The 24,194-nt window shown below is 44.8% G+C and overlaps 1 protein-coding gene across 1 annotated transcript in view; it reads left to right on the top strand.

Moving 5' to 3' along the window:
• Nucleotides 1-432: 432 nt before the first annotated feature.
• Nucleotides 433-24,194, top strand: part of LOC310793690 (A-type potassium channel modulatory protein KCNIP2-like) — a 27,896-nt gene continuing 4,134 nt past the window's right edge. Inside the window, exons 1-5 of the mRNA XM_083655544.1 lie at nucleotides 433-554; nucleotides 22,427-22,529; nucleotides 22,758-22,878; nucleotides 23,046-23,115; nucleotides 24,017-24,087. Of these exons, the coding sequence (XP_083511670.1) occupies nucleotides 482-554; nucleotides 22,427-22,529; nucleotides 22,758-22,878; nucleotides 23,046-23,115; nucleotides 24,017-24,087 (438 nt within the window). The 5' untranslated portion in view covers nucleotides 433-481. The remainder of the gene's footprint in view (nucleotides 555-22,426; nucleotides 22,530-22,757; nucleotides 22,879-23,045; nucleotides 23,116-24,016; nucleotides 24,088-24,194) is intronic.

Consider the following 24,194-nt stretch of genomic DNA (forward strand, 5'->3'; position numbering starts at 1 on the left):
TTGCCTCCCTCCCTTGTCCCTTCACCTCTTCTCAGCCCTGGACAGTGCGACATGTGTGTGTCTCGGACCAACAGATGCACTTGCTCTGGATGTCTTCTGGTTCTGGACACAGTCAGGTTCTGGACACAGTCAACAACAAGTCAGCAGCAGATGTGGACTGGAGTCTCTCATGCCATGCCATGCTGTGAGCGCTGATGGAGAGAGCGCAGTCTGGATAGAGGCGGCCAGCAGAAGAGACGCGCTCCGCTCTCACACACCTTTTCTTCCTTGTTCTTTTTTGTGTGTGTAACTTAGTCTATTTGAAGTTTGCATCGCAGTAGGCTGACGTTTGCAGGGAAAAGAAGAAACAAGTGAAATGCAGAGCAGAATGAACGGCCTGGCCCTGGAGTGATAGATGCGCTGAGCTGAGAGAGAGAGAGAGAGAGACAGAGAGAGAGAGGTTGTGCGCCGCGGCGGTCTGGTAAGCACTTCCCCCCCGACAATGAAATCCAGGAGTCAGGATCAGAGTTTCTCTGACTCCAGGGAATTGGATAGATCTTACGACCCGCTCACAGGTAGGTGCGAGTGATTCTTCTCCTGGTTTGTTGAAATGATAACTACCCCCCTGGTAGTTTGCTGGCCTGGCTTACATTTCCAGTCAAGTGCACACTTTTCTGAAAAAAGGGCTTTGAGGTCTGGTTCTGCCAGAAAGAGTATAGGCCTACTACTTAATAAGTAGCCTAGACAATTTTTGCTTTGTTAGTGGGACTTGGTATAAAGGCTTTCTTAAGTTGTGAATAGGCTACTGTAAAAATGCCCAGTCAAACAAACCATCAAAACAAAGCATTACAGCATAGTACCCCGCAGCAGCCCATTTAACAGTGTTATGTTCATAGATCCAGACTTTCACTCTACACTACAGAGGCGAAAATAATATTTTGCCCAAGTTTAAAGGTCTGAGGGGACTTGCAAAGGAAACTACAAATCTACACGACCTATACCCTTATATCAGTCTTTATTTGTGAGCATGAACCTCTGCAAACCTCTGCCCACCTATGTTTTCTTCAAGAGACAAAACCTCGGGACAGCTCCATTTTCAGTGAGATTGATTTTGTAGGATGTTTATTATACACATTATACAGCCAGATTAACTTTGTGTCACGTAACACATATTTTATGGCATTGTTTTAGCCGACTAACCATTTTGAAGCATAAAACGTGCCAATATTCTCATAAAATTAGCCGCTATAGAGCAGCTCTTCTCATCAGTAGTCTTCGGTGTCTTGTTTCCAAAGTGACTTGTTCTTGTCTAAACTCCAGACTAAGTCATTCGAGACTATAAATATACAATAAGCTATGTGTATTTTGTTTGACTGTTTTACTGTTAAAGGATGGCACAGCTACTTTTGAATGAAAGTGAACAGGAGTTTGCATGGCAGATAAAGACAGCATGACTATCTGACTGTAACATATTTGGTCCCACTAAATTAACCCAATTATGATAAATGCGGCCCCTTCCTTGCCCCCCACCACCACCATCCATATCCCCAGCCACTCCCCATACCCACCCCTTGAATCCTGACTCTCTAGGCTCTTCACATCCTACATCCTTTTCCCTATAGTCTCGCAGTGCCAGCCGTAGATTATATCTACATCTGGAGCACAACGCTTTTAGACTACCTTTTCCCTATAGCCTCACTAAACATCCACGAGTGAGTGAGTGACCTGACTTTGCTATCTAAATCCCCGCACACGTGATCTGCGTAACCAGCTCTGCGTCCGTTGTGCTGTTGTTTTCTTATGGGGAGAGTGGTGCCTCCCAACTGCAGCAGCGCTACCCTTGGTGTCGCCACCGCTCGGATGGGCCACCTTGCTCAACGTTGAAATTGTTTCAACTTTGACCTACTTACTGCTGAACCTTCTCCACTCGACCTCGCGGTGAGAGAAGAGAAGGTCGCTTATCATGTGGAGGCAGGCCCAGCGCCGTGGGAAAAACTACATTGGTCAGGTGTAAAACAGGAAAGAAGAACAGCAGAACAGAAAAATGTAATCTCCAAGCTTGCTCATATCATTTCACATGAAATTTGAATTCCTTTTCAAGCACCTGTTCGCTCAATTCCAATTAGATCTGTCGGGCTATTTTCTTTATCTCATACTTTCAGCCTTCTGTTTTCTCCACGATTGCTTATTCGCAAGCCTCTGGAGAGCAGTAAGCAGCAACTCAATGTTTGTCACACACACACACACACACACACACACACACGCACACACACACACACACACACACACACACACACACACACACACACACACACACACACACACACACACACACACTTCTAGAGGCTTCGTTTGGTCTTTTATTCTCATGACACTTTCCCAAAATAGTTTTTCCTTGAATAGAAAACAGAATAGAGTAACATCCTTTCATGTTTACTGAAGAGACGCACAGGACTGTTTAGTATGCAAGCATGATATTTGTAAAATAGAAGGGATGAATGGATGATAGAAGTGTGGAGGCAGCGATGGAGGGATGAATGGATGATAGAAGTATGGAGGCAGCGATGGAGGGATGAATGGATGATAGAAGTATGGAGGCAGCGATGGGTAGATGAAGGTTGATTTAACGGCTGCTTGGTAGATAGTTGTTCAGGCACAATGCTCAGTGTGCAGCAGGTTAACCAAACAGGGAACATGTGCATGCAGCATGGTGAAGAGACAGGCAGGAATATGCCTCAAGGGGCTTTCAAGAGACACAAACAAAACGTGTTTATTGCAGTAAAGAGTGAAGTATTGCATACCGTGTACCTGCATCCTCGACCTGCGACCTTTTTCGCATGTCACCCCACACCATGTGCTGATGAAAAAGGTTCTCCATATCTATCCATATACAGAACCATCAAACCATCTCCCATGTATAGCACCAAAGGGTTTCTAGTCTAACAAGATTTAAAATATCTATTGGTTATGGAAAGGAAAGTCAATTGCTAGCAAAGTGGAACAGCAGTTTACGCCTGTCCAAACCTTTCAGATTGACAAAATTAGGTCAAATGTTTCTTTATGAGCAGAATATTTATAATGTGACTCCAGCTGCTCTGCTGTACAGCTGTTGAAAACATAATGTGGTTTGCTCATATTTTATGGATGCTGTTTGTCACTTTCTTAGCCTACACCTCGCAGTAACAAACAATTCAGTGCTGCAGCACTATACACGCTGTACATAAACCAATAGGTCTAATCTAACGTATGTGCATCTTGTATAAGATCATGAAGATTATACTACTTTTCTTTTAGAAGATCAACTTTTTAGGACTAATTTGTCATTTACCATTTACATTGAACCTCTGAGCCCTGGGTCTTGTGATTTCAAGAGAAACCGTGTTTAAGTGTAACAAAAATACAACCCAAAACTGTTTTTACCAGCAGCAACAGCAATGAAATGAAATAAAATGTACGCGTCTGTCTGTCTTGTCTGTCTGTAGACAGATTTTCTCACGGTGATAGCGTCAAAACCGTGCAAGATGCAGCCACGGAAATGTACAGGTGTGCAGTGAGATCACAATGAAGGCTGAAGTCTGAAGATGGGTGGGGGCCGGAAAGTAACCCCCCCCCCCCCCCCATTGGCCCCCCACTTTACTCCCTTGGCCCATATAGTCTTGTTTCAGCCTGTACTTATGTGTTGTGTGTGTGTGTGTGTGTGTGTGTGTGTGTGTGTGTGTGTGTGTGTGTGTGTGTGTGTGTGTGTGTGTGTGTGTGTGTAGTATGTAGTATAGGTGTGTGTAGGTGGGTGTGTGACTGCACTTGAACTTCCCAGCATGCATGCCTAGTTCTGTGTGCCCATGTGTGTGTGAGAAATGTGGCAGCACTTAACACAGAAAGGGTTTTACACGACATTTTCATTATAGCACGCTCAAGGCATTTTTCATGACGGATCAGAAACGTTCATAATACCTTCATTACACATTGATGTTACCTTTATGTAACAAAATGCGGATTTCAAGATAAAAGCCCGTCAAATCCAAAATAATTTCCATGTTTTAACTTGCCATTGGAAAAGGTTATTATGGGCTTGGCTGAAGAAGTAGGGGTGTTGTTTAAAGATCAACGTGTGTAACAAATAATCAAAGCGTGTCCCCCGTAATGGATGATGTGACGCGTCTGAGATGAGGGAGTTGAACCCCGGCCAAGCCTGTTTTGGACACACAAGAGAAGATACAGAGCACAGGGTGGACAAGGATAAAAACCACTGCAACACTCTCCTGGTGTTCTTGTCTGCAGCGACGTGCACAGATAGACCCCAGGTGGTGCCCAAGCACCTGCCCTGTTTTTTTTTTTTTTTTTTTTTTCCCCCCCGATTTTTTATCCCATTTTTTTCCCCCGTTAGTGCTCATTTTAATTTATTTATCCTGGTTGCTGCTCCACCCTCTGTCGATCTGGGGAGAGCTGAAAACTGGCTCCATGCTTCCTCCGAGACATGGGCAGTTAGCCAGCCGCTTCTTTTCACCTGGGGAAGCTTCACCGGTAGGACATAGCACGTGGGAGGATCACGCTATTCCAACGAGTTCCCCTCCCTCTGAACAGGCGCCCTTAACGACCAGAGGAGGCACCACATCAGCAACCAGGGTATTGCATGTTTTGGTGAAGGGGGTTCCTATATGAAGGAAACCCCCGGGAGGCACGGGGAGGACATGCAAACTCCACACAGAAAGCCCCTTTTGACAGCCCCACCCGGGCGGTGGGCACTCGAGGACATGCGGAGGGGCACGCATTCCTTCAGCGTTCACAGCGTCCCAGGTGGGAATCGAACCCAGGACCTTCCAGCTGTGAGGCGACAGCGCTAACCACTGCACCACCGTACCCCCCTAGCACCTGCCCTGTTGGCCTCTGAATGATAAGTGCCCTTTTTGCAAGACACGATGGCGGCCAACATTACCGCGTTTCAGAGGCTGTAGCAGACTCGTTTTTATAGGTAGAGTGAAGATACTGATATCCTCTAGAACTAGAAGGCCTCATGCATCCATCATCAACCAGGTCATGCTAGCTTGTCGGCAAGGGGGCTAAATAATGCTCCAAATGTAGGCTACATTTTGGCGAGGGAAAAACCGGCATGGCAATTTTCAAAGGGGCCCCCCTCTTACCTCAAGATATCTGAATGAGAATGGTTTCTATTGGGGACCCATGAGGCTCCCCTTTGATTACATGCCCTCAAAAATATGCCGTTTTTGCATGCAATAGCCTATAAATGTGTTAATTTCACCTTCTATTTGAAAATGTCTGCATTCTGCGGTACCTAAAAAGACTTGACTTGGAATTACATAATTTGGGGTATGACTGGAAAGCTGAGACTCTTGTGGATTCAATGAGCCCAATTGTATTCATGTGTGATGATGTTAGTCCCCATAGTAGCCATTAGCCTCCATGTTTCTGTAGTATGTGTGTTGAGCCTGTACTTTAGCAATAAGTAAGTACAGTACATGTAAATGTGTAGTCTTTATTCCCATAGTATGTTTCTTTTTAATTGGAAGGAGGTGGGGATTTCAAGTGTGTCCCTGGTGGGGACCAGGGGCATCACACTTAATGAATCCACTTGAGCACCTGCTCAATGACCCCCCCCCCCCCCACACACACACACACACACACACACACACACACACACAAAATGTCTGTGCAGTGTGCACGCCACTGCTTGTCAGGGTCTTGGTGGGAGAGAGACAGTGTAAAGCCAATACACACATATAATGAATGTCAAGAGGAGCAGTAGAAAGAGATAAGATACAAACAAGCATTTATTTTCAAATAATATTCTCTCATTTGTTTCATCTCATTTTGAGGAACTAATCATTCGTTTAGAACAGAATTGTGATGACAATCACTCACTCAATGGTCTGACAATATGTTTCCACCACTGGTAAATGATCATATTGAAATATTTACAATACAAATATTAAATTACCTCTGCTGTGTGGAGTATCATGTGTATCTTCAGGCTGTGTTTATGACCAAAACATTTACCACAGATTGAGCAATTAAATGGCTTCTCTCCTGTGTGGACTCTCATGTGTATCTTCAGGCTGTGTTTATGACCAAAACATTTACCACAGACTGAGCAATTAAACGGCTTCTCTCCTGTGTGGACTATCATGTGTCTGGTCAAGACCCCTTTCTCACCAAAACTGTTACCACAGACTGAGCATTTAAATGCCTTCTCTCCTGTGTGGATTTTCATGTGTGTTGTCAAGTGTCCTTTAAGACCAAAACTGTTACCACAGACTGAGCATTTAAATGGCTTGTCTCCTGAATGGACTCTCATGTGTGTTGTCAAGATTCCTTTACGACCAAAACTGTTACCACAGACTGAGCATGTAAATGGCTTGTCTCCTGAATGGACTCTCATGTGTGTTGTCAAGGCTCCTTTACGACCAAACCTGTGACCACAGACTGAGCATTTAAATGCCTTCTCTTCTGTGTGGATTATCATGTGTGTTGTCAAGCCCCCTTTATCACCAAAACTCTTAGCACAGACTGAGCATTTAAATGGCTTGTCTCCTGTATGGACTCTCATGTGTGTTGTCAAGATTCCTTTATGACCAAAACGCTTACCACAGACTGAGCATTTAAATGGCTTGTATCCTGTATGGACTCTCATGTGTGTTGTCAAGATTCCTTTACGACCAAAACTGTTACCACAGAGTGAGCATTTAAATGGCTTGTATCCTGTATGGACTCTCATGTGTGTTTTCAAGGCTCCTTTACGACCAAAACTGTTACCACAGACTGAGCATTTAAATGCCTTCTCTTCTGTGTGGCTTCTCATGTGTGTTGTCATGCCCCCTTCATCACCAAAACTTAATACTTTCTTTCCTGTGTGGACTATCATGTGTCGTTTCAAGGTTATTTTCTGACCAAAACTGTTACCACAGACTGAACAATTAAAATCCTTCTCTCCTGTGTGGACTCTCATGTGTTTTTTCAAGCCCCCTTTCTCACAGAAACTGTTACCACAGACTGAGCATGTAAATGCCTTCTCTTCTGTGTGGACTCTCATGTGTGTTGTCAAGTGTGCTTTCTGACCAAAACTGTTACCACAGACTGAACAATTAAATTGCTTCTCTCCTGTGTGCACTCTCATGTGTCTGGTCAAGTTTCTGTTATGACCAAATCTTTTACCACAAACTAAACAGCTTAAGTGTTTCTTCCTAAGAACTTCACTGTTTTTCTGCGAGTCTAAGAGAGACTGAGGTTCACTAGTTTGTGTCCAATCATCACTGTCGTCAGTCTCAGAAGAGTCTGGAGTCTTGCCACCACTGGCTGGTTCTGATGCTCCACAGTCTGCTACATCAGCTTCCGTTTTCATCTGTTCAGTTGAGCTGCTGCTGGCTAGAGGCTCTGCCTCTCTGTTCTCCTCAGGTTGGCTTTGGTGAAGCTGTGATGACTGAGGTTTCTCTTCCTCACCTTCACTCTTCAAAGGGACAGGAGTGAATGGGAACTTGGTGACATCAGCCTCCTCCAGCCCTTGAAGTTGCTCTCCCTCCTGACTGATCCAGAGTTCCTCCTGTTCCCCTTTAATGTGTGGGGGCTCTGGGTCCTCCTGAAGCTGCTCTCCCTCCTGACTGATCCAAAGTTCATCCTGTTCCTCTTTAATATGTTGTGGCTCTGTGCCCTCCTCGTCCAGACTGGGGCTCCACTCCCGCAGTCCAGCTGCTCTGTGTAACCGCACTACAGGATTTAAAACATTGTCCAACAGCTTTTGTTGTTGCTTGATCGTTCTTGAACTAGAAGATTCTAGCCTGATATCAGACTGAATTGTTAACTTGTTACACTCCATTTCCTTCTTCAGAAGCGGTCAACTCGGTGGAGTGGGAAGATCCGAAGGTCTGGACTCAGGCAAAGAAGCCTCCTCCTCGTACTCTGCTATCTTCTTTCAAACAGCCCAAATATCTCTTCAACAGCCGCAGTTAGTCGCTATTTCATCAACGCTGTCAGGTTCTGTTCTGGACTGTCCAGAGTAGACATTAGTCATTTCCTCGTGCACGATTTACTGACAAACGTTGTCCTTCAAAGCTCCAACAACGTTAGCTCCATTAGCTTCACAGCTAGCTAGCGTATCTGAGTCCATAAAACTGTCGTCTCGCCGTCGACGGTCTGACTACGTGAGACATAAACACAGGAGCTTCTTCTTCTTCTTCTAGCCTCGGCTCCAGTTCAAATATTCGTGATAATATCATCCATCATAGTCTTCTGTTGGTCATTACAGTTGTAAAATATAGACGGTTTTCACCAGCTGCAACCCCACAGCACTTCCTTTTTCTCAGCTTCTTCTTCTGTGTTTTATGGCGGTTGGCATCCTTAAATGTTGCATTACCGCCACCTGAATTGTATCAGCTTCACAGTGCTAACTATTGACAGTGTCCACTTTCTCAGCTATTCGGGGAAAACACTGACATAGCCTACTTCTATTTCTATTTTTGCTATGTAAACGTTTAAATGTAAAGATAGGCCTATGCGTGCAATAACGTACTGATAGTCAGCTTACTCTGTAACATGTAGCTTTTATTAGCCTCTCAGGCTAGCTCCGGGACGCAATCTTTTTTTTCCCATGATGGCGAAGGCATGACCCGCCCCTCTCTGCCTCTAATTTGCTGACTGCACTCGGCTGCTTCCCAGGCGAGCCAGAAGGAAGTAGGCTACTTCATAGCTTAACTACGAAAATAGTGTTGGCTGTTTATCTCCCTTTCTGCTGCAGCATGTTGAAGAAATAAATGTTCAGTTTGAACAACACCCATTCTGGTCATTATAGAGCAAGATGATCGCTTCCACTACCAGGGCCGCCCAGAGGGATGGCAGTGCCCCTGGAGGGATCCAGCCCCTCTCCTCTCCCTCTCCCCTCCTCTCCCCCTGGTTCCCCCCCTCCTCTCCCCCTCTCTCCTCTCCCCCCTCTGGTCCCCCCTCTCTCCTCTCCCCCTCTCCTCTCCCCCTGGTTCCCCCCTCCTCTCCCCCTCTCTCCCCCCTCTCTCCTCTCCCCTCCTCTCCCCCTGGTTCCCCCTCTCTCCTCTCTCCCCTCTGGTTCCCCCTCTCTCCTCTCCTCCTCTGCTCTCCTCTCCTCTGGTTCCCCCTCTCTCCTCTCCCCTCCTCTGGTTCCCCCTCTCTCCTCTCCCCCCCTCTCTCCTCTCCCCCTGGTTCCCCCCCTCCTCTCTCCCCTCTGGTCCCCCCTCTCTCCTCTCCCCTCCTCTGGTTCCCCCTCTCTCCTCTCCCCCCCTCTCTCCTCTCCCCCTCTCTCCTCTCCCCTCTCTCCTCTCCTCTCCCCCTGGTTCCCCCCCTCCTCTCCCCCTCTCTCCCCTCTGGTCCCCCCTCTCTCCTCTCCCCCTGGTTCCCCCTCTCTCCTCTCCCCTCCTCTCTCCTCTCCCCCCCTCTACTCTGGTTCCCCCTCTCTCCTCTCCCCCCCTCTCCCCCTGGTTCCCCCTCTCCTCTCCCCCCTCTGCTCTCCTCTCCTCTGGTTCCCCCCACCCACCCCCATCCGCTGTCGCCTTTTATACACGTCTCAAACAACGCAGGACAACGTGATTGGCTGGCTCAGATTTGAACAGATCTGAGCCAGCCAATCGCGTTATCCTGTGATGACGTAATGTCCTATGACCCATGACCGGATGAACCATATATGGACTTCCTCCCCCCCCTGGCTGCGCTATCATAGCTGCTGACTGTTACTGCACTATCAGTCAGATCCGTGACATGGACGTTACTCTGCAGAAACTACAGTAACAAAATCACGAATTGCTCTGTTTTTGGAGCTCTGCATGTCTGTGTTTGTCTAGTTAATGTGTTAACGTTAGCTAACGGCTAACATTCGCTAGTTAGCCAACCAACCAGCAGCTAACATTAGCTAGCTAGCTAGCTTACCGGAAGCGATATTTTTTTTGGATGACGGCGAAGGCATAACCCACCCCTGGCCCTCTCTGCCTCTGATTAGTGGCAGCGTTATAAACCATAGATATGACTATATTAAAAACATAAACACACTGGCGTCTTTCATGCAGGCTAGCAAGCGTAACTGCTGTATGTCTGAGTCTGACCCACTGAGTTTGACGGTCTGACCACAGACTGTAGAAAGAGATGTAATGCAGGATAGCCAAGCGAATGTGTTTGGATGGAAGTTTGACGCTAGGCCAATCAGAGGCAGAAAGGGGCGGGTTATGCCTTCGCCATCATCCGAAAAAAGAATATCGCCTCCGGGACAACAACGCTTCCTACCCAGCGTGTGCACGTCTTTCCGACAGGGGTGGTTGTTATGGCAACTATCAACAACAACAACAACAACAACTACTACTAACTACTACAAGACATAAAGACCGAAATAGGCTACCTTGTTAATGTGTCTGTCGGAGACACGGCCTAACGTTAACATTTAATAAGAGCCGAATATCAGCCTGCGCTCAGCTATGTATACAGGAAGTAAACCGGATATTCAGGTGGGTTGTGACGGTTGTTATTGTTGTCAAGTTAAAACTGAAATATACGCTACTACTGAAAGGGAAATATGTAAGTCGGCCTCCTCCTTCTTCTTCTCCTTTTTTGATTTAATTGGCGGTTGGCAGCCATCTTAGAGCATTACCGCCACCTACCGGACTGAAGTGTGGAACATAAAACAGAAGGGGAAAAAGGGGCTAAGATTTAAATCCTGTCGATTAATCCAGTTTCTTTCAAATACTTAATTAATTTATTGTATGCATTGCTGCATTTCCAAGTAAGGTCCCTACAGTGAAGCTTAGTTTAGCTTTGTGGATTGCTGACTTCAGTTCCTCTCCTCTTACATTCCAGCAACACATGCTGAACAGATTCCTGAGTGTTGCAGTGTGCACAGCTGCCAGTTGAGTGTTTTCATATTCTATGAAGTGTATTAGGCCACTCAGTCCAGTGTGCGCTATCCTGAGAAGGGTAATGACAAGTCTCTTCTTTTCGATTCCTACCCAGCCTACTTCCTACTCCAACCTTCTTCTGAATGTTATACAAATGTCTTCCTGTTTCATTTATGTCCCAGTATTCTTGCCATACTTTCTGCATGCATATCTTAATGATTGACTTACCCTCAGCTGTACTTAGTGGAATATCCCTATATCGTTTGTAGGGATGTCACAATATATCGTCCCACAATATATCGCGATATCAAAACATGACAATATGTATCGTTGAGATGAAATCTCATATAGTGAGAAAAAGAAGCTGAACATGGTGGCACTGATCTGCATCTGATTGCATGCTCGCTCTCCTTCTCATTGCTTTGTTTGAACAGACGAGGGACGTTACAGACACGGAGGATGAAAATTGTGAAATTACTCAAATTAGCGTGGAGGATGCCCCCTCAACTTACAAATCGATCGCAAAAAATATTGTTAAAATATCGTATCGTATCGTTATCGTGAACCCAATATCGTGTATCGTATCGTATCGTGACACCCCTAATCGTTTGTGATCTAAGTGCTTGCTTAGTTCAGTGGTTCTCAACCTTTTTACATCACATACCACCTCAGAAATGATCAGGCTCTACAGACGGGGAGGGAGGGAGCCCCGTGTACCACCTGTGGTACCCGTACCACAGTTTGAGAACGGGTGGCTTAGTTCATATATCAGCATCCATGTTTCCTTCTACTCCTACATGGGCATGAACCAAAACAAGGCTAACAGTCAACTCCATAATGTACAGTTTGTATATAAGATGACTCTTAAAAACAAGATCTTGTCTGCATGCCTTAATGGAGCTAATACTTGAAAGTGCTGCCCAGCTGTCAGAAGCAATTAATGCATAATTTTTCCTGTTCTGGAAAATTGTAGACATGTAGACTGTAGATTTTTGGCTGTACAGCTTTTGCCAAAACACGTCTCCCACACTGCTGACACCATTTCTCGATATCTCTATACATGTTGGGCCAGTAGCACCGGGAACGCACTATAGTTGCAAAGTACGCTCCACCCCCTGATGCCCATGATTATCATGCAGCTGAGTGAGGACATCTTTATGTAAACACTGTGGCACTGGCAGTACAAGCTGGTAAGTCTCCTTACCACCATCAGGAGAGTTGAACTGGTGATACAGCACTTTCCCTTCCTCCCTCAAGCATCCCCATTGGCGTGCAAGCTCCTTGGTACCTTGACCAAATTTCTCCCTCTCCTTTGAATAAGGTGGCCTGGCTTTTCTCCAACAGGCCAAAAGCGGTCCAATGACTGGATCTTGTGGCTCTCTTTGGAACAACCTGGGAGAACAGAAATGTCAGACTGGATACCAAAGGGCCTTCCCTCGCAAACATTTTCCTCCTCTGAGGACTCAGCTGCACTGGCCTCCCTGTATCGACGAGACAGGGCACGCGCATTCTCATTTCGAGGCCCTGGATGACATTTGAAGGTACGGTTGAATGGAGCCAGCTCGCCTGCCCATCTTTGCTCTACTGCTCCAAGTTTTGCTGTGTCTGTATACACAGTGCAGGAACCCCCTAACAAGTACCCTCTGAACTTCTCAGACACTGCCCACTTAAGAGCGAGGAATTCTAGTTTCATAGAGCTATATCTGCATGTTCTTTTCGGTAGCTATACTAGCATAAGCAACAGGCCTGAGCTGCCCTCCGTGTTCCTGGCAAACTACTGACCCCAAACCCGCATGGCTGCATCGGTCTCTAACACAAATGGCCTATTGGAAATATGCATAGGCCAACACTGGTGCAGAGGCCAGCGCTTTCTTTAGCTGGCCACACTTCTCACATGTGGCGGGTGGAGCCAGTGGGAAAAGGGGTGGTGCCCCAATAAGTCAGGTTAGCAGATATAGGGCTACCTGCAGGAGGAACGCAGGTCACAGCTGTTCCATCAGGCTGGAGGAGTGAGGCAGGTGCACACCTCACCCCATGCTGGTGTGCTGTACAGGGAAAACCATCGAGCAGGAGCAAAGCGGTAGGCCGCCGCCTAAGGCTGTTTTCTGTGCATAACGTTTTATACTGTCTGCTTTGAACGGGTGTGACATTTATTGTTTCATGTATTCCAGATCACCTGCTTCCCTGCTGGGTTGAAGGCGGCTGGTAGTCGATAGGACAGTTATGAAGGCCGGGTTTGAAGATGGGTGTGGTCTGAGCAAAGGGGCCCGGAAGTAGTTAGGAAGGAAGCAAGGATGCCCCCCGCCCCCCCCCCCCCCACACACACACACACACACACACACATTTACACTCGTGACCCCACATTCGTTTTAAGTCACAGGTGTCACGGCTGGTGTGTGATCCCGTCAAAGATGGTCTCTTGTTACAACCTTTGTCTTAAAGTGAAGCTGAGATTGAATTCAGACTGTGTCTTGATGAAGATGGATTACATTGACAATGAGACCTGACATTAAACTGTGTCCCTGGTATACCAGTGAGTTATGAAAGCCAGAAGTTCCAGTGTCTGCTGTCTGCTGAAGTCATCATTTTGTCACTGGTATTGATCAACAACTCAATCAAATCCCTGCAGCTGATATATATTGTGGTCATTTTGTGCTATGGGACCTTTAATTAGTAGGCTTGCCATTGATTGCTGATATTGTAACTGGTGAATAAAACTAGCTAATGGTGGCATGGGTGACATGAATTTTGGCATTCTGTCCAAGTAAGTTTGAATAATTCATACAAACAAGTTGAATAATGCTTCATTTGAGCAAGAATCATTTATTGGCCATGATGGAAAAACAGAGCTGTTTTTTAATTTTGGATTATGTAAGCCAGTCACATCATGCTCTCCTTCAATAAATAAAAGTCCTATCTGCTCTGTCACATCTAAAAATACAGCTCAAGTTTGGAGCGCTGGAGGAAGGGAGAAATCAGCAGGGAAGTTGATCTAATTGCCTTTGTTCATGCTCTCTCTCCTCTCGCTCTCTGTCTCTCTCTCTCCCCTCTCTGTCTCTCCCGCTCTTTCTCTCCTCTCTCTCCTCCTCTCTTTCTCTCCTCTCTCTCCCCCCATCTCTCTCCCTCTCTTTCTCTCCTTTCTCCATCTCTTTCTCTCCTCCTCCTCTCATTATATTCCTCCTCACTGCTGGACTGACAGCTTTCTCTCTGTTGCTCGCTGTGCAGAATGGTTCCTCGCTTTACTAAAACCATTTTATTATTCTCCGTCATCAAAAAGCTAGTTGTGTGTTTGCGTGTCATTGTGTGTGAGTGAGTGAGTGAGTGAGAGTGAGTGAGTGAGCGAGCGAGCAAGCAAGCAAGGGTGTGTGTGTGTGTGTGAGAGAGTGAGTGAGTGTGTGTGTGTGTGTGTGTGTGTGTGTGTGTGTGTGTGTGTGTGTGTGTGTGTGTGTGTGAGTGAGTGAGTGAGTGAGTGAGTGAGTGAGTGAGTGTGTGTGTGTGTGTGTGTGTGTGTGTGTGTGTGTGTGTGTGTGTGTGTGTGTGTGTGTGTGCGTGTGTGTGTAATGTAAAGCTCTGTAAAGCTTTGTTTGTTTTTCCATGGTAGGGCAGCTGGTGTATTTGGCAGTTTGATTGATGGTAAACTCAGGGTAATTACCGGTTTGTTCTCACAGAACAAGAATTACTTGGATTTAATCGTATCTATCGGACATAGACTCAGTGTCACACTTCTCTGTTTGGTGAGTGTATTTTTAACATTGCTTTGTTGATGGCAACACACATTAACACAACATGCTGTTTTTAACATGATCTCGTGTTTAACACAAATGTGTGGTGTACGAGTGTAAGCTTGTGGCTCTGTGGCTTGTTCCTATCAGTCCAGATGTGTCTACACATGCAAGGGTTGATATTACAGTTTATATGTGTGGAACCTGGTTGTGGGAGTGTGGGTGTGAGTGTTGCATGTGCATCAAATCATCAGTGTGTAGTAGGCTATATTGTGTGTCAACTAGGATGAACCAACAATAATGTTGTCATGGGCCAGTGGGGCCCAAAAACAGCAGATGTGATGAATACACGTTGTGACGATATTATTAGCATGACCAGGTCGCTCGTTATGTTCACTGCTTGTCATTTTCTTCTTGCTGTCCCTTTATTTCTCCTCAGATAGTAGGAGGATGTAGTCCACTGTAATCTGACTGCGGGTGGACACTGCCCTCTAGAGGTAGGAAGGTAGATACACACACACACACACACACACACACACACACACACCCAGAGGAGGTTTTTCCAGTGAGGCATAGGAGGATGGTCCTCCTCTATTAGATTGGGGATTTTATATAAAAAAAAATATTATAATTTTTTATTTTTATTTTTTATATTTTTCATTTTTCAATTTTTTTTTAATAATAAAATATCAATCAAATGTGTTTTTTCTTATGTGCAGACGCTCATTTTTCCATTCATTATATTCTTATATGCTTAAACAACAGTGACCTGAACTGATGGAAAGGAGAGCTCCATGCAGAGAGTCACTCTGGCCCTGGTCCCAGCCTTTAGTAGGCAGATAAAAAAACTTCGCCCTGTGGGTGTTTATTTATTTGGTCATTTATCTAATGAAAAATATGATTGGTTGAAAAACACTTGCAATTCACAGAAACCTGACAGAAACACGTGAGAGTGATGTGTTTTCCCACCAATCACATTGAGCTGGAGGTTCGCACGCCCTTACCCTGGTTAAACCAGGTGAAATCTAATTGGTTGTTGGTTGGATAGATGGCTGACAGTGATTGACATTCTGTATTGTCCAATGCTGAATAGCCTACGTCTGAAAATCGTGTTGAATCCGCAGCGCTCCATTGGAAATACAGGAAATGAAGACCTGACAGGCTAATAGATAGATTTACAGACAGTAGCACCTATATTTTCCCCTTTCTCTTTTCCTATTAACCTATCTTTTATATTATCAAGCAGTAAGTTAGCTCACAAGCCAGACAGTCGTTGCATTGTATTACGCGGAGTTTAGAGAGGGCAGCGTGGTTCACACGGAGGACAGAGGCTCACAAGCAAACACTGGGATAATTTAACCTCATCGGCTGCACTCGCACCGGCTACAGACTGCATGGATATTCAAGTAAGTCAATTCAGTTCGAGTTATCCGGGTCTTCTACTAAATTCGGCGTCCACCAAGCAGTGCTACTTTTTCGTATTGTATTGTTTTATGCTGAATAGCCCGCCATTTGGCGATCTTAAACTCGCACATTTTTTAACTGAATTTGGCAGCGCGGAACCAGCGTGGAACGAAACAGCAATTTGCATAGCAAATTGCAACGAATCTTGTAGCCTATGTTGGACGTAGTGAAGTGTTTTTGATTGATTTGTTCATCCATCAAGCCTTTTACTGACAGACTAACTAACTAACTTAAGTTTGATGTTGCCTGCTGTAACAGTGTGGATCTATAAAGCGGTCTGTAGCCTAATAATTTAGAAGAAATAAGGAATCGATTGGGACGAAGCATGTCAACCTAGGATGTCGGGAAGGGGGGGGTAAATAACGCTCCAAAGTTGATGAATTGGAATGTAACTAACATGTTGATGCAGCAGCACTGTTGAGAGTGTGTCCCCCTGTACTGATAATGATGTTATCTATCACATCCGCTAACCTGTTGCTCGTTGAACAAGTCGGCATTTATCAGCTCAGCTGCACCGTCAAGCTAGACGTAAGGGGGAAGAGGACAGCAGAAAGAGAGAGAGAGAGAGAGAGAGAGAGAAAAAAATTGCCCACCCAGTGCCCAATTCGGTGTCTGTTCTTTTATTCCTGGTGGGAATCTTTTGCTTTGGATAAGGATTTCTCTGCTGACTGCATGGATTTCTTTTGTGCACAATCTAATGTGCTTTTCGCTTAGGTTACTGTAGGCTACATCACCTTCCAGACGGCTTCTAGAAGAAAAAAATGCTTTTAAATGAGCTGTTTGATAAAACTATTTATAAACCTTATTAATAAAAATGCTTATAAATGAGCCATTTAAATTAAATTAATTAATTTGACAAATGAAAGACTGATGCTGATTTTCAAAATGCAATTTAAAATGTGCATTTTTTTATCCATTTTCATATTCTTGCTTATTCGTTTTTCATATTATTTGTCCTTTGCATAATTCATTTCGCCTTTACTTTACCATTAGACAACTGTTTTACTTAAAGCACAATTATGCCACACTGTATACAGGTATGGCGCGCACACGGAAAAAAAAAACGCCCAATTTTTTTTGGGCAGTACTCACATTATAAGCTGCAGCAGTGATCCTTCTTTATCATCACCAGTAGTTTGAACACTGATATAAATAAGCTGATGAAGGAGACTAGTCAGTCCCTGACTCTAGCTAAACTCACTGGTAGAAATCTCACCTGTCTCACTCTTTATGTTGTGTTATTGTCAGTGTGAATACAGTGTGTAGAAATCAGAAGCTTAACTCCCAACAGCTCATAGCTCAGCCAGCTGAGCGGCTGTGTCGCTGTCTCTGTCTGACAGGTAGACTGTTGGTTCGATTCCTGATGGAGGAGACATATTACAGCACTGCCCTGTCTTTAACATCACCAGCGTAGCGCCTCCTACAGGCAGATACACAGAGCGACACAGCGCCTCCTACAGATCCACTGAAATGGACACTGTGGACAGACTGCAAAGAGATCCAGACATGTCATATAGTGAGTCTAGAGCAGTTTTTCAAAAAGTTATTTTTACGCCTAGCAGCAGCCAGGAGGAGCAACCAGAACAGTTACATAAAACATATTTCCGATGTCAGTAAAATTTCAGCTCTCTGTGGTTTTCTGTCTCATAACCCTCTGCTCATGTCTCTGCAGAGGTCAGGGGGGGAGAACATCCCCCCCCTTAGCTCCAGGCAGTGCCAGCGGAACGGGATTAGAACCCACAACCTCTGGCCCCGGTGTCACTGTGTGTATTATTCCTTCACACCACCAGCTGCCCTTCACACTCACAGCTCTTCTCCGGGCGCTCTTGTCTCTTCCCTCTGCCTGTCATTATTCAAAACTGACTGAGGCTCGAACCCACGACCGCAAAAGTGGCTGAGGCCTCAATATTGCCAGGCAGCATGCCTACTCTCTGTGCCACCAAGTCAGACTGATTGAATGAGGTTTTCTCAGGGCTTTAAATGACTCTTTCCTCTGGCTGTCGACATTCAAAACTGACTGAGGCTCGAACCCACAACCTCAAAAGTCACTGTGGCTCAAACCCACAAGCACCAAACTGCTAGACAGCAATCCAACTCTCTGAGCTAGTGGGCCATAGTGATTAAGACTAGACGATTAAAGTATAGTCTTTATGCATCTTAAAATATGTTTTGAAGGGACCTTTTAAGTTGAATAGTATTTGAATTATATTAATATGACGTGAGTTTCTATTCGCCTTGCACAGAAAACCTTTTACTTTTATAAAAGGAAAAGGGGCTAGTGCCGCACTAGCTTCCTCCCCTGTTTCCAAGCTCACCAGCCACCACTGACACACACACACACACACACACACACACACACACACACAGTTCAGTTAATGCAGTCTCCTCTGTTAGCCCCCCTCGTGCTGTGAAATGTGCCTGTTTGTTGGTTGATGAATGCTTTGAGTGGGGGTGGAGCCAAGTCATGGATGACTTTATAGACAAGGCAGGTGTTTGCTTTAACCTGGCTTTGAGTATTAAAGGGGCAGTTCACCCCTGAACCAGTAAGGTGAATTGTGGCCTAGTTACGGCCTGGCCACACATGGATGTGCTGATTTCAAATTCCTCCAAACCTTTATTTTCCGCCCAGTTCATAAAATCCGTGAAGCTTCTTTCATATAATGAACTGGGCTTGTTTTTGCTTGAGGTGAGGTTCAGGTGTGTTCTGTTTTTGAGCAATAGCTGATGGAAGTACATCCTCAACATTGATTAGCCTTTCAATAGGTCAGAGGGAGGTGTTGCCATAGTAACACTAATCAACTCCAGGGTGGGTCTGGTGAGAGCAGGAAAAAGAAGAGAAGAAAAGAGGAAGAGTCTATCAGCACACAGTGAGACTAATGTGAGAGCCTGTGTCAGAGGAGCAGCACTTGAAGCGCCTCCGACCTCGCCAAGGGCTTGTCTCGCTTGCTCGATATAACACCTCTGTGTCTGCTCGATTATAACACCTCTGTGTCTGGCTTTGGATAAGAGAGACTACTAAACAAGATGCCTCCAGGAAACAAAAAAGGCAGTTAAAAACAAAACAAAACAAAGAGAATTTAGGAGCAGGCAAGCTTCAGACCAGAAGAGGAGAGCGTGGAGGGATGGATCTGTTTGTCTCAGCAGGACTCCAGAGGGGTGTCAGCGCTCTGCAGCTTCTTCTCCCATGGACAACTGGGGGGGAAGGGAGGGTGCGAGCGGGGATGGAGAGAAACAGAAGCATCTCTATTGAATCATTCTTTGAGAGAGAGAGACAGACAGACAGACAGACAGACAGACAGACAGGCAGACAGACAGACAGACAGACAGACAGACAGAAAGACAGACAGACAGACAGACAGACAGACAGACAGGCAGGCAGGCAGACAGACAGACAGACAGACAGACAGACAGACAGACAGACAGACAGACAGACAGACAGACAGGTGAGAGGTCTGTGAGGTAGACCAGGCCAGAATGATGGATAACCCCCCTTTGATGTAGGCTAGGTTTTTGCCTGCAACATTAAGGGAATAAACAGCAGAGAAACAAGTCGATTCTTCGAAGGAATGCTACTGTAGCAAGAAAGAGAGACAAACCCTTTTCCGATCAGCTTGATAAGAGAAGTGGACGTTTCTCTTATTGGACCAAACCACCTGATGACCACAGAGGAAGAAGCTCTGCATCAGAGGACCACAAACTGAACTCTGACTCACAACTATCAAGAAAAAAAAGAAAAGAAAAATCAGCATGGACCAGCGCAAGTGGAAGTACCAGAGGCTGCTGAAAATGGGCCGACAGTTTTATTGCTGGCTGACCGGCACGCTATCAACAGGTACACATCATACAAATCATCTGAAAGCTGGGGACATGAAGATTAATTTGAGATGCAGCTCAGCACCTTGGCAGGTTTTTCTAGTCATAAATCTGTAATATGTTTTAGTTACGCGTCTATTCAAATGTTGACAGTTATATTCTATAAGGGTTTAAGAACTGTATTATGATGGAACTTATATGATGGCCCTATGAATCGCTCCAAAATATCACATTTAGACAAGACCTTGAGGAACACTAGAAAATGTCATGTTGTGATTTGCTATAAAAAACTGACATTTGTAGATTTCGGTAGAATTGCGTTTTTCGGCAATTGGGTGACGAGCACTTCTGTTCTTACAGAATCCCCTTATTGTCAATATAGCTATAAAGCTATAAAGCCATATAGACCTAGGTCTCTAGTCTGTGGTCATCAAGTTTCATGAGGCTCTGATTGTCCTAGAGGTCACAATAGGGGATTTTATACGGTCATGCCGAGTTTTGAAAAGTGGTCGCACTACATGCAATGGCTATGCGGACTAGCATCCATCATCACACATGAATATAATTGGGCTCATTGAATCCACAAGAGTCTCAGCCTTCCAGTAATATCCAATTTGTACAGTTTAGGGACCCCAGTATGCAGAAATATCCAAATAGAATAGGCAGAAATAAGACATTTATACTGCATGCAAAAAACGGCATGGTTTTTGCCCCAAACTGCATGGAATTAGCATAAAGTGGGCGTGTCTGTAAACTGGGGGCTTGTGGATACCCATAGAACCCATTCCCATTCTCATATATATATATATATATATATATATATATATATTTCCCATTCTCATATCTTGAGGCGAGAGGTCAAGGAACTCCTTTGAACATGGCCATGCCAGTTTTTCCCTCACCAAAATGTAGCCTAAATTCAGAGCGTTATTTACCCCCCTTCCCGACAAGCTAGCACGACATGGTTGGTACCATTGGATGCCATAGGTCTTCTAGTTTCATATGCTATGATCTTCACTCTAGATTTAAAAATGAGTCCGCTAGAAGCTCTGAAAGACCGTAGTGTCAGAAGCTCTGAAAGACCGTAGTGTCGTCCACGGACGCCAGTAAAAGAGGATTTATGGGGCCCTTGGTAGCGTGGGGCCCAAGGCACTATCCAACCTTTGTCTGATGGTAAAATCTGGCCCTGCAGGTATAGGAGTTAGGGGAGGAGTTAGCGGAGGAGTTAGGGGAGGAGGGACTTTAGATGAGGGAAGAGAGACAGTTGGCAGAATGTGATGTTCAGTGTTTTAAGATTTTCCTTGTGGTCCATTTTCACTGTGAATACAAGAGTCGTTGTATCATCTGATTCTGTTCAGTAAAGTCCTCTAGTCTAACATCTTCTTTATTTCTATTAATAATCTCTCAAATAGAAACCAAAGTGAAAGATCAGAGAGAGAACCTATTGATTATCTATGATGGCATGGGTCGCAAGTCATTTATAATATATCATATTTACTATCTGATATGTTTGAAGTCCCAGGCTAGCTACAGTTTGGATTTTCTGTTATGAATAACTGAGTGGGAATGTGTTCATTAGTTAATATTCATAATTATTGGAGTCCTCCTGTTACATCTTATTTTTCAATTCAGTTTTAAAGTTATTGCACTGAGCATACTGTGTGAACTGTTGCCAGTTTGCCTTCTGTGTGTGTGTGTGTGTGTGTGTGTGTGTGTGTGTGTGTGTGTGTGTGTGTGTGTGTGTGTGTGTGTGTGTGTGTGTGTGCGCATGCACGCGTGCGTGTGTGTGTGCGTGCACGTGTGTGTGCGTGCACGTGTGTGTGCGTGCACGTGCGCACATGCTTGTGTGTGTGTGTGTGTGTGTGTGTGTGGAGGGGGTGTCACATCTAGCATCTGTAAAAGGCCATGTGACAAAGTTGAGTTGTGGCACCTGTAAAGTCCAGTGAACCATGAAGGATGTCTGTTCTCTTTATTGTTAACACCAAGGAGTTAACACAACTCAGTGTGTGTGTGTGTGTGTGTGTGTGTGTGTGTGTGTGTGTGTGTGTGTGTGTGTGTGTGTGTGTGTGTGTGTGTGTGTGTGTGTGTGTGTGTGTGTGTGTGCGTGTGAGCGCATATTTCTCAACTCTCCTCTCTCTCTTTGTCAGTTTGTCTTCTTCCAGCTGAAAATACTGTCACCCCCCACGTTTACTTAAATACACTAATCTTTGCAAATTACCATGCAAAAATGACTGCCTCCTTCTCTGATCATATACACACGATCATATGATCAGAGAATCAAATAATGAAAATGAAACATCACACTCTGGTATAGGAGCTATATGACTCTGTCCAGGGTGCTGAAATGTTTCAGTAATGTTGCACTCTCCTTATACTGGATGAATTCAAACAAACGAGCACTTTTAAAGTGTACACACTGGTTCAAAGCCAGGTCAGCAAACTCATTTGCATGCACTGCACCAGGTAGCATGGGTAAAGTCATTTCAACTATTTGACTTTAGTTTGGCTCATGTTTGATTGCTTTTTCGTGGTTTCGTCTGCTGTGTGGACCGTTGGAGCTCCGACTAATCCTTTGCTGTGATTGGTTGTTTCCAGGTAACCCATCATCCAAACCCAAAAAAAAGAGCATTAAGCAGAGGTTCCTCAAACTGCTCCCCTGCTGTCGCTCTGGCTCCAGTCCTTCCCTCAACCAAAGCAAGTGTCTCTGTGACCCTTTTGCAAATTGTCACTCTAGTCTTTAGTGATGCCTTATCTCCATTCTTAATGACATTCCCCCATGACAGGAATTTAGTAGTTGAGAGAATTTCTTTAACGCAGATGCTGTCATGCCTTCTTCTACCGTCACTCTCCCAGCCCTCTTGGTGTGGTGGTAAGCTGTGTTGCAGACGGTAACTCTATGTTTTCCCCTCTTTGTCCCTCCAGACAGTATTACAGATGATGGGGAGCTGTCAACAGTGTGCTACAGGCCAGAAGGGCTGGATCATCTCGTACAGCAGACCAGCTTCAACAAGAAGGAGCTGCAGATCCTCTACCGGGGATTCAAAAACGTCAGTCAAATCTTCCTTTCTGCACTCTTACTGTAACCTTTCACTCTTCTTTGATAAGCATGTATACCCTTGTGCAGTGTTTATACAGTGTGGTCTGGTCAGCTAGTTTTGTATTTATTTATTGTTGTTTATCTACATGTGAATTTCCTCCCCGCCCCCTTCCACAGGAGTGTCCCAGTGGTGTGGTGGACGAGGAGACTTTTAAACACATCTACTCCCAGTTCTTCCCTCAGGGAGGTGAGTCAGACTCTCGACCTGTCAGCCCGTGTTTTGAACCTTTCACCTTTATTTTTGCATGGACGCTCACTTGCTGCTTGTCACACCTGGAAGCTGGCAGGCCAACACAACCACAGACTCTCAATAGACTCTCAATGAGTGCGTTTACATGCAGACAATAAACAGTTTATTAGTGGATTTCTGGAGTTACCTGATTATTCAAATGGTCATGTAAACAGCATAAACCGATAAGCTTTATCCGTTCATGGCCGTTATCGGGTTATGAATAAACCGATAAACATACCTAGGTTTTTGGCCAATAACCCGTCTTTTGAGTGCATGTATACAGCGTATCAGGTTTCTTGTGGGTTTATACATCTGCGCATGTACAAGTTGCATGTAAAAAGTTGAATTACCGCTGCCTTCTGGAGAGAAATCCGACTAATTGACTGAATCATGTAAACCCGGGTTTTTCCTATTGTCGGATTATTAAAGTGCATGTAAACGCAGAAATCTGATTATTGCCATAAACTGATTACTCACAGTTATCAGTTTATTGGTGTGCATGTAAACGCACTCAATGTTGCCGACTGAGCAACTCCACTTGTGGACTGTAAATCTTATTACTACTTACTAGTACTACTTACTCTTAAGCATCAATATAGAGATAAATCTTACGAGCCAATAGGAGCTATGTACTAGCAAGATGAACATGCTTTACTTTATCCTTCATTTTCAATAGGATCAACTACATGCTAGCCTTAGTTGTCAAATTCCCCCTCTGACCAATCAAATTCATCTTCATCAGTTTGGGCAATTAACATACTCATACTTTTACATACTCATAGAATTGAATGTGTGATCAGGAAATGTGAGGGATTTGATCAGATTTACTCATCACTCTCTTTTCTCTTTATGTCAGATTCAAGTAAATACGCTCACTTCCTGTTTGAAGCCTTTGACACACACAACAACGGATCGGTCCGCTTCGAGGTGAGGAGTCCATTCCCTGTTCATCACTGTCTACTCTATAAAACATTCCAAAAGGACATATAGACGCCACATTTAAATATAAGTGCATGACAGTTGCTGCCTTATAG

This window comes from Poromitra crassiceps (assembly GCF_964638095.1).
Source record: "Poromitra crassiceps genome assembly, chromosome: 19".
Lineage (NCBI taxonomy): Eukaryota > Metazoa > Chordata > Actinopteri > Beryciformes > Melamphaidae > Poromitra > Poromitra crassiceps.